This window comes from Lepidochelys kempii, chromosome 3 (assembly GCF_965140265.1).
Source record: "Lepidochelys kempii isolate rLepKem1 chromosome 3, rLepKem1.hap2, whole genome shotgun sequence".
NCBI lineage: Eukaryota > Metazoa > Chordata > Testudines > Cheloniidae > Lepidochelys > Lepidochelys kempii.
The window spans coordinates 157995041-158006405 of NC_133258.1; the positions used below are offsets into that span (position 1 = coordinate 157995041).

Genomic DNA, 11365 nt, shown 5'->3' on the forward strand with positions numbered 1-11365 from the left:
CTGGCAATTGAAAAAAAAGTGCACCCCTCCCCCCAAATGGCAAGCAGATCTTAAGGCCGCCTAGCTTGACTTAAACTGCACACCCTCTATTTTGACTCTTTTGCGGGGCGGGGGGGAGGAATGGAGATAGTGGGACTAGTGTAGTAGCAAAAGTTTAGCACTGTAGTGGGGGCTGGAGGTGGAACAACAAACCACCACATCTGGTCCTTCCCTCTCTATATAATTAATTTATAATTCAAATCAAGGCTGAAAACAATGCTTTTCCTTCATACCTAGGGTGAACTTTTCTGGGAGGTTCTTCATCCTAGGCTAAAGAGGATTAAATCACACATAACAAAAATGTTTTAAAATATTTTAGATTCCTATTCCTAGTGTTGGATGACTTGGGGCTGTGGACCGCTAATAAAACTAATTCAGGGTAACCATTCTGCTAAAGTCATTACCAAGCTCTGATTTCTCTGTTCTCCTGTTTGGATCCAGAGCCCTTTTCTGCACAAAGACAGCAACAGAATCTTAAGACTCCACTCTCACTTACTAAAGGGCTAGTAAATAGTGAAGAAAAAAGTTAACCAAGCTTTTTGGGAGGCTCATATTCAAGTGGCAAACCTCCAGTAATACTAAGCAAGGCCCTTTTGTAACTTAATCTACACACAATACACAAAAGAAATAGGATTAATCTCAATTAAAATACTGTACTTTGCTACTTACTGCTCTCTCAGTGTGCTCAAGTAATTCTCATCAAGGGCTAGAAGAAACTGGATTCAGCTTGGATCTTTTTCTTTGTCACCCTCAAAACAAAAAACAGAACAGAAGAGAAAGTAAAAGAAAATCTGGAAAACCATTTGTTTTTCCATTGTGAGGAGGGTGGCTAGTGGTAGTGAAGTACCAAATCTTAAACCCTGGAAGTTTCCAATGAAGCTGCTCACACATGCATATATCTGAGAGCTAAAATTGGTCTTTAATACCCATGAAAGGGAGTACGATTACAAGATGTCACTCTTAAAAAAAAAATGTTTACAAAACTTGAGACTAACATAAACATCATCATCAGATCTTTCTCTAGATATCAGTCTTCAGTGGAAACAGTTTAACGCATTCCTCTGCGGTATTCACAACCAAAACATTGAATGTTGTGCTAAATACATAAAAACATGGAAGTGCTGTTGACTAGAAAATAGAATAAACAAAATTGAGAGCAATCCCTCTTTTTTCAGTGTCCAAACTGACAAAATAGGGAAGAAGTAAACTAAACGTTTAAAACTATTTGTTTTAATGACTGTAAGTGGCAAGAGCAGAGTGCAGCTTGATAACCATTATGCTCAGAGCTCATTGGAAAACAGATTTTTCACCCCACAAAAAAATTCAAAAAAACTCAAACCCATCACGAATCAGGACAAAAAGGCAAAGTTTCAAAAAATTTCACATAATTAAAAGGCCAACATTTTAATGTCAGTCTAAACATTTCGTTCTGACAAATCTGAAATGTTGTTTCAGCTTCAACCCTTTGTAATTTTTACATAAAGTAAATTTCTAAACAAAGTGTCATTTCAAAACAAAAACATCAAAACTGGTTTTTGTTCCAAAAACATCGAAATGGGACATTTCTACATTTTAAAAGTCCTATTCCAAATGTTTTTTTAAAAAAATATGTAGCAATCAATACAATTTTTTGGGGGGGGGGGAAATCCCGTTTCATTTTTGACTCGCCATTTTTGACTTTGCTCGTTTTAACACGAAACGGACACTGACACTCACACCCCCGTAAGACAGAGTGGCTGGTAACAGCTGTGAAGAGTCATGTTTTTATTTTAATGGTATTACAGTATTTTTTAACTCCTAACCCCCCCCCCCCGCAATAACCACCCACGGGCACTTCGAGACGCGCCGCAGGCTGAAGTCAGGGCGCGCGTGTGCCCAGATTCCCAGCCGAGCGCAGCAGCAGCAGGTCCCAGCCCCGGCCCGGCCCGCTCCCCTCGCGGCGCGGGGCAGGCGAGCTCGCCCCGGGTCGGAGCGCTGGGCCGGCAGCTCTCTCCCGCGGGGGCGAGGCAGGACACCGCCGCTCAGCGCGCCGGGGCTAAGGGCTCGCCGTCCTCGCGCCAGCAGGGGCAGGAGCCTCGCGGCGGGAATCGACCTCCCGCTAAAGCGACCCCAGAGGCTGCAGGTACCTGCGGGCCTGGCGGGGGCGGCTCCGCTCCTGCCTCCGCCGCGCGGGCCTGGGCCTGCGAGCTGTGCGCCGCTCCGCCGGGGACATGTGACCCGCCCGCCCGCTCGCTGGGGAGAGGAGAGGAGAGGGCGGGTCATGTGCCCCGGAGGCGGGGGGAGTCGGGGCACCCAGAGCAGCCGCCCTGAGGGGGCGAAGGGAACGGGCTTCCCCGCCTCAGCGGCGCGGCCCCGCCCCGCCCCCCGCCGACAGGCTGGGAGTGGAGGCCCCGCTGGGGTCCGGGCCCGCCACAGCACCTGCCCCTGGGAGCAGAGCCCGCCCCTCCTGGGCCTGCCGTGCCTCGCGGGAGTCGGACCCGCAGTGATGGGAGGGAGGACACGGCGCGTGGGGGAGAAGCGCCCAGTGCCCGGGGTGGGGGTTGAGTACAGGGGAGGGGAGTGAGCCCCCACGTGCTGCAAGGACAGACCCCTTAGAAATGTAAATAACAACAAGGCCAAGTCCAAAACAAGCCCCTGCAAGGCTCCAGGGAAGAGCAGTTTGTTTTCTCCAGTGGGATTGCTGGTCAGGCCTGGGCCCGAAAACAGGGACTCCAGCCCTCATTGCAATAGCCCCCGGTTCTTACCTAGGGCTTTTCAACAGCAGAGCTTAAAGCTCTTCACAGCAGTGCATTCATCCTCCCAGCACTGAGGGAGGGAAAAAGAAAAGGAGGACTTGTGGCACCTTAGAGACTAACCAATTTATTTGAGCATGAGCTTTCGTGAGCTACAGCTCACTTCATCGGATGCATACCGTGGAAACTGCAGTAGACATTATATACACACAGAGACCATGAAACAATACCTCCTCCCACCCCACTGTCCTGCTGGTAATAGCTTATCTAAAGTGATCATCAAGTTGGGCCATTTCCAGCACAAATCCAGGTTTTCTCACCCCCCTCCAAAAACCACACACACAAACTCAATCTCCTGCTGGTAATAGCTTATCCAAAGTGACCACTCTCCCTACAATGTGCATGATAATCAAGGTGGGCCATTTCCAGCATAAATCCAGGTTTTCTCACCCCCCCACTCCTATACACACACAAACTCACTCTCCTGTTGGTAATAGCTCATCCAAAGTGACCACTCTCCCTACAATGTGCATGGGTCTCAAAGAAACTGCGGAATCACCTGATCAACATCCTCTACAGCAAACAGGGAAAGATTAAGAATGAGCTCTCAAAAATGGATACTCTCATAAAAAACCAACCTTCCACACAAACTTCCTCGTGGCTGGATTTTACTAAAACTAGACAAGCAATTTACCATGCACACTTTGCTTCTCTACAAAAGAAAAAGGACACTAAACTTTCTAAACTACTACATGCTACAAGGGGCCACAGCAATGGTTCCCTCAACCCACCCAGCAATGTTGTTAACCTATCCAACTATACTCTCAGCCCAGCAGAAGCAGCTGTCCTATCTCGGGGCCTCTCCTTCTGCCCTTCCACCCCCACGAACATTGTACAGTTCTGTGGTGACCTAGAATCCTATTTTCGACATCTCCGACTCAAGGAATATTTCCAAAATACCTCTGAACAACATACTAATCCACAGAGGCCTCCCTACCAACACTACAAAAAGAAAGATTCTAGGTGGAGTCCTCCTGAAGGTCAAAACAGCAGACTGGACTTCTACATAGAGTGCTTCCGCTGACGTTCATGGGCTGAAATTGTGGAAAAGCAGCATCACTTACCCCATAACCTGAGCCGTGCGGAACACAATACCATCCACAGTCTCAGAAACAACTCTGACATCATAATCAAAAAGGCTGACAAAGGAGGTGCTGTTGTCATCATGAATAGGTCGGAATATGAACAAGAGGCTGCTCAGCAGCTCTCCAACACCACTTTCTACAAGACATTACCCTATGATCCCACTGAGAGTTACCAAAAGCAACTACAGCATTTGCTCAAGAAACTTCCTGAAAAAGCACAAGATCAAATCCACACAGACACACCCCTGGAACCCCGACCTGGGATATTCTATCTACTACCCAAGATCCATAAACCTGGAAATCCTGGGCACCCCATCATCTCAGGCATTGGCACCCTGACAGCAGGATTGTCTGGCTATGAAGACTCCCTCCTCAGGCCCTACTCTACCAGCACTCCCAGCTACCTTCGAGACACCACTGACTTCCTGAGGAAACTTCAATCCACCGGCGATCTTCCTGATAACACCATGCTGGCCACTATGGATGTAGAAGCCCTCTACACCAACATTCCACACAAAGATGGACTACAAGCCGTCAAGAACACTATCCCCGATAATGTCACGGCAAACCTGGTGGCTGAACTTTGTGACTTTGTCCTTACCCATAACTATTTTACATTTGGGAACAATGTATACCTTCAGATCAGCGGCACTGCTATGGGTACCCGCATGGCCCCACAGTATGCCAACATTTTTATGGCTGATTTAGAACAACGCTTCCTCAGCTCTTGTCCCCTAAAGCCCCTACTCTACTTGCGCTATATTGATGACATCTTCATCATCTGGACCCATGGAAAAGAAGCCCTTGAGGAATTCCACCATGATTTCAACAATTTCCATCCCACCATCAACCTCAGCCTGGTCCAGTCCACACAAGAGATCCACTTCCTGGACACTACAGTGCTAATAAACAATGGTCACATAAACACCACCCTATACCGGAAACCTACTGACCGCTATTCCTACCTACATGCCTCCAGCTTTCACCCTGACCACACCACACGATCCATCATCTACAGCCAAGCTCTGCGATACAACCGCATTTGCTCCAACCCCTCAGACAGAGACAAACACCTACAAGATCTCTATCAAGCATTCTTACAACTACAATACCCACCTGCGGAAGTGAAGAAACAGATTGATAGAGCCAGAAGAGTTCCTAGAAGTCACCTACTACAGGACAGGCCTAACAAAGAAAATAACAGAACGCCACTAGTCGTCACCTTCAGCCCCCAACTAAAACCCCTCCAACGCATTATTAAGGATCTACAACCTATCCTGAAGGATGACCCAACACTCTCACAAATCTTGGGAGACAGGCCAGTCCTTGCCTACAGACAGCCCCGCAACCTGAAGCAAATACTCACCGACAACCACATACCACACAACAGAACCACTAGCCCAGGAACCTATCCTTGCAACAAAGCCCGTTGCCAACTGTGCCCACATATCTATTTAGGGGACACCATCACAGGGCCTAATAACATCAGCCACACTATCAGAGGCTCGTTCACCTGCACATCCACCAATGTGATATATGCCATCATGTGCCAGCAATGCCCCTCTGCCATTTACATTGGTCAAACTGGACAGTCTCTACGTAAAAGAATAAATGGACACAAATCAGATGTCAAGAATTATAACATTCATAAACCAGTTGGAGAACACTTCAATCTCTCTGGTCACGCAATCACCAACATGAAGGTCACTATCTTACAACAAAAAAACTTCAAATCCAGACTCCAGTGAGAAACTGCTGAATTGGAATTCATTTGCAAATTGGATACTATTAATTTAGGCTTAAATAGAGACTGGGAGTGGCTAAGTCATTATGCAAGGTAGCCTATTTCCCCTTGCTTTTTCCTACCTCCCCCCCCCAGACGTTCTGGTTAAACTTGGATTTAAACTTGGAGAGTGGTCAGTTTGGATGAGCTATTGCCAGCAGGAGAGTGAGTTTATGTGTGTGTGTGTGTTCCCGGGGGGTGGGGGGGTGAGAAAGCCTGGATCTGTGCTGGAAATGACCCACCTTGATTACCATGCACATTGTAGGGAAAGTGGTCACTTTGGATGAGCTATTACCAGGAGGAGAGTGAGTTTGTGTGTGTATGGGGGTGGGGGGGTGAGAAAACCTGGATTTATGCTGGAAATGGCCCACCTTGATTATCACGCACATTGTAGGGAGAGTGGTCACTTTGGATAAGCTATTACCAGCAGGAGATTGAGTTTGTGTGTGTGGTTTTTGGAGGGGGGTAGGGGGGTGAGAGAACCTGGATTTGTGCTGGAAATGGCCCACCTTGATTATCATACACATTGTGAAGAGAGTGGTCACTTTGGATGGGCTATTACCAGCAGGAGAGTGAGTTTGTGTGTGTGTGGGGGGGGGGAGGATGAGAAAACCTGGATTTGTGCTGGAAATGGCCCAACTTGATGATCACTTTAGATAAGCTATTACCAGCAGGACAGTGGGGTGGGAGGGGGTATTGTTTCATGGTCTCTGTGTGCATATAATGTCTACTGCAGTTTCCATGGTATGCATCCGATGAAGTGAGCTGTAGCTCACGAAAGCTCATGCTCAAATAAATTGGTTAGTCTCTAAGGTGCCACAAGTACTCCTTTTCTTTTTGCAAAGACAGACTAACATGGCTGTTACTCTGAAACCTGAGGGAGGGAAGTATTACTATTTCCATGTCACAGCTGGCGAAGGCACAAAGAGCTGCTGACTGACTTGATAAGGACACAGGAAGCTTGTGGCAGAGCAGGGACTTGAATTCATGTCTCAGGACACTTCCTTAATCCAACAGACCTACAGCAACAGACTGATCAACAGGAAGCATGAACTCAAGTTGAGGGATCTTGGAATCAGGACCACAGCAGTAAATGCTGTCATTGTGTGGCCTTGGATAAGTCACTTTACCTTGCTGTGGCTCAGTTTCTCCATCTGTAAAATGGGGTGTTGTGAGGTTTAGTACATTGTTTGTAAAGTGATGTAAGAACTTATAAAGCAGTGTTTCTCAACCTAGGGGCCATGGGACAGGTTTAGGGGGGTTACAAACAGGGCTCACATTAGGGAGTAGGAAGCAGGGCAATTGCCTGAGGCCCTGCAAAGCTAATTTGCATGTTTCAGCCCCCACTGCCCAGGGCACTGGGGGGGCTGGAGCTGGAGGACTGGAGCCACATGCAGGGAGTGGTCACAGCAGGGGGTGAGGTCATGCCTGGCTGTTTGGGGAGGCAGACCCTCCCCTAGACTATACAACTCATCACCCATGTTGCCCACATAAAACGGTTGAGAAAAACTACAGGTTTTTTATGCCCTACAGTGTCCTAATGTTGTGCTATTATTAGGGCTGTTATATTAATACTTTAACATATCTATTTACAGATAGACATTCAAGAGCAATGAGTACAGAGTAAATTCTCATACGTCACGAGAGATGAGGCAGATAACATCAGACAGATAACATCAGATAATTCCAGAACAGAAGAAATGTGCACGAAAGTGAAGGCGCCTGCAGTTCACTAGGAAATATGACCATGCAAATGTCAGTGGAATAAAAGCTAACGAAAGAAAGCAGAAAACATGAGCAACTACAATGGAAGACTTTGGGGACAGGAAACAAAGGAGGGAAAACTGTGTGGATTATGTAGTAAAACACACCAGCCTCCCTGGAAAAGATGCTACATGTCAGAAAAAGGGACTTTAAGCAGGGAGTGGTGATAACACGAGATAGATCCAGAGAAAGAGGATATAGCCACAGCAGAGACTTTAACAGAGCTGTCTGTGAAAGCACATAGGATTCTGATGAACCAGAGCAGAAGAAAAAAATTCACTGACGAAATGGAATTATAAACATGGTTAGAGAGTTGCTTTTATCTTGTGGGAATTGTGAGAGTGGTTTATAAAACAAAACTAAAACTAAAACCAGATGTCTGTGATAGAAATGGCTATAGACCTGCCAATATCTAATCATAGTGAGAAGCAATTTATAGATTAATCAGCAAATGTAACATGTAAAAGCATCAAAGAGGAGGGAACTCAGGGCAGACAAAAATAGATTGCAGGATTCTAACAAGTCTCCAGCGACGATTTTGAATATGTATGTTTTCAATGTTCAGTTCCTTGAAGAACTTTCAGACTGCTCTTGTTGAAGTCAGGAAGAATGAGTTTCCTTTCCACAAACCCTGGCTCTATGTGATCCAAGGTTGTAATGATAGCTGTAGAGATGCCATTGGTAAACCTTGGTGCATGCCGTGCTGTTGTAGCCATATCAGTCCCAGGATATTAGAGAAACGAAGTGGGTTAGGTAATGTTTTCCCTAACCAGCGTGGGGAGGGAATTCTTCCCTCTCCCTGCCCCCCGGCCTATATTAGCCAAACTACTATCTGTGCAGTGTTTGTATCGATATAGTAATCTTCAAGAAAAAAAATCCATCCCACACTGATCTGGGGAATCTTGCTCCTTGCGTAGGCAGTGCTTTACAAACAAGTCCCCTTCTGACTGTAGGCTCCTCTTAGACACAAGATGTACTCACTGTGCCCTAGATCTTCAAAAGATAACACACCCGAGGGAGACACTTGTCACTACTACTATTGTTTAAATTCTAGTGAACAAAATACCATAGCATCAGCTCAAAAAAGGAAACATGAGCACAAGATCAAAGGTGTCAGGCAGATGTAGTACATACAATGCACAGCATCTTCAAGGCTACCTTGAATTTCAATAGAAAATACTAGTTATCTTTTATAAATACAACAGTACAGAATAAAAATGAACATAGCTGTTTCAGGTTTGTAATAGAGAAAATGCAGTAAGGGAGGAATTTGTACCCAAGTATCATGGCTATATCCCAAATTCACAACTTCTGGGCACAAATCCAATCTCTGTTAGAGGCAAAAAAATATGGATATAAGAAACCAGGTATCTCTATTAGATGCATGTCTCAGTGCCTTTTCAGTTGACCTTTCTTTAATAGTTCCAAGACACTTTTACAGTGGGAAAAAGCAAATATATTATCATCATGCTGCTCAAGCAACAAATGAATTTTAGCGCACAAAATTAAAATAATCCTTGTTTCTGGCATAGACTATGGTTATGTCTGCAACAATGGGGTCTGTACTTGTATCATAGTAACAAACCCTAGAAACATTTAGTGACTACACTTTGTTTTTGGCTTTACTCCCACCAGACTAACTTCAGATAATCTAATTTAAATGCACATTCGAACAGCAACAAGGCCATTACAATGCAAGACATTAAATACCACAGGGATGAGAGCTATGAAGTGTATATAATAAACAAGGGATGGTGAACTCTTGATGTTGGTTACTCTGCTAAATAACTACTCCACTTTTTAAAAACTCATGGTATTCTCCTTATTGGGAAAATAATGCAGCCTTACTAGGAGAACAAGTCCCCCCCCCGGACCACACTAATGCAGAGAACAGATATTCACTAAAGGCAGAACAACATTGGGGTGGAGAGAGAGTTTATTGTACAAGTGAGAGACATGGAAGAGGCAGATATTTTCTCTGGTGCCTCCAGCAACAAGAAATAATGGAGGTTATTTATGTGTAACGAGATTCTTTGAGATGTGTGGTCCCTATCTGTATTCCACATGTGGGTATGCATGCGCACCATGCAATTGAGTCTGGAATTTTTTTCACAAGCAGTGTCTGTTGGCCTGCATATACACCATAACTTTTCTCATGCTCCAAAGCAAGGGCATAAAGGTTGGTGTGGGCCGACGATTTTCCAGTTCCTATTCTTACTGAAGTCTAAATCTGCAGCAGAGGGGATGGACGGCGGGTAGTGGAATACAGATAGGGACCCCACATCTCAAAGAACCTCCAATTACAGGGAAGTAACCTCCCATTTCTTTTTCAAGTGATAGTCCCCCTGTGTATTCCACATGTGGGAGATTAATAAACAGCAATCAAAACAGGAGGTGGGTGCAAGGACGCAGAAGTGATAGCTGACTGTTATACTGCTGTCCCAACAGGTGTATGTGCAGTGGAAACCTGGACCAGAGCATAATGTCTGGTGAAGATATGGAAAGAGCTCCAATTTGCTCCCCTACATCTCTCTAGTAGGGGAAGGTCTCTCAGAGACATAGCAGGGGCTGCTTGCCCTCTGATGGAATGAGCCCTTACCCCTTCCAGTGGTTGTGGGGTAGGGGGATGCAGGTGAGTGCAGATCTCATCAGCAGAGGTGACCATCATGGAGTCCCAGAATCGCAAAAGAGCTCCAGCATGGACTGAATGGGAGGTACGGGATCTGATCGTTGTATGGGGAGACAAATCCGTGCCATCAGAACTCCATTCCAAAAGACAAAATGCCCAAACATTTAAAAAAATCTCCAAGGGCATGAAGGACAAAGGCTAGAACAGGAACCCGCAACAGTGCTGCGTGAAACTTAAGCAGCGGAGGCAAGCCTACCAAAAAAACAGAGGCAAACGGCTGCTTGGGGTCAAAGCCCCAGACATGCTGCCTCTATGATGAGGTGCATGCCATTCTAGGGAATGCAGCCACCACTACCCCACCCCTGTGCTTTGACTCCGTCAATGGACTATCACGCAACAGGGAAGTGCATTTTGGGGATGAGGAAGAGGAGGGGGTTGAAGATAGCGCACAGCAACCAAGCAGAGAAACCGTTTTCCCTGAGAGCCAGGAACTGTTTCTCACCCTGGACCTGGAGCCAGTACCCCCTGAACCCACCCAAAGCGGGCTCCCGGATCTGCCAGGTGGAGAAGGGACCTCTGGCGAGTGTACCTTTGTGAATATAATACATAGTTTAAAAGCAAGCGTGTTTAATGATTAATTTGCCCTGAAGACTTGGGATGCATTCGTGACCAGTACAGCTACTGGAAAAGTCTGTTAACATATCTGGGGATGGAGCGGAAATCCTCCAGGGACATCTCCATAAATCTCTCCTGGATGGTCACTCCTCATGGTCACCTGGTTGAAATAGGGTAATTTTATTAAGGGGACATTCAGAGGTGGCTGTGGCTGAAAAGAAATATTCCCTGCTGCTATCCACGCAGTGCAGGGAGGGGTGAAGTGATCATCCCAGAGAATTGGGTGCGTGGGGGGGTTTAGTTGGGTTTGTGCTGCACATTAACCCAAAAACTGCAGTCTCTTCTTTTAAATTGCTAACCCATTTTAAATGGCCAACCCAACGGCTGCTTGGTATGGGAAATGAGGGTGCTGCTGTTTGAAACCATTCCCAAATGTTATGAAGGTTAAAGAAGCTAAAAGACTGTGGCTTACCATGGTTGCCTGAAAGCCGAATTATGTTGTCCGGCCCTGCCGTGGGTGTTATCTCTTACACCAAACCGACAGACCCTCACCATAAGAGGCAAAATGTGACCTTGTACCGAAAGCACACGTGCTATGTAATATTAACAGCAAGGTTCACCGTGAAAGAGTCTACCCATTGTTCTCTAAAATGGGACT

The 11365-nt window shown here is 46.0% G+C and overlaps 1 protein-coding gene and 1 long non-coding RNA gene across 6 annotated transcripts in view; one reads left to right on the plus strand and one right to left on the minus strand.

Annotated features, from left to right (window-relative positions):
* EPHX1 (epoxide hydrolase 1) overlaps positions 1-2415 on the minus strand; it is a 49129-nt gene extending 46714 nt beyond the window's left edge. For 4 of the 5 annotated variants that reach the window (XM_073338716.1, XM_073338720.1, XM_073338718.1 and 1 more), the window contains exons 1-2: positions 2166-2255; positions 709-788 (exon numbers count right to left, since the gene is read on the minus strand). Coding sequence is in view for 1 of the 5 variants with exons in the window: in XM_073338715.1 (XP_073194816.1) it covers positions 2166-2301 (136 nt within the window). In the remaining 4 variants the exon portion in view is untranslated. Of the gene's footprint in view, positions 1-708; positions 789-2165 lie in introns of all 5 variants that reach the window. The other variant, XM_073338715.1, reaches the window with a different exon arrangement.
* Positions 1931-10713, plus strand: LOC140909443 (uncharacterized). Its single transcript, XR_012158210.1, has 3 exons — positions 1931-2161; positions 7295-7767; positions 9912-10713. It is a non-coding gene; the product is annotated as an uncharacterized lncRNA (long non-coding RNA).
* The last annotated feature ends 652 nt before the right edge of the window (positions 10714-11365 follow it).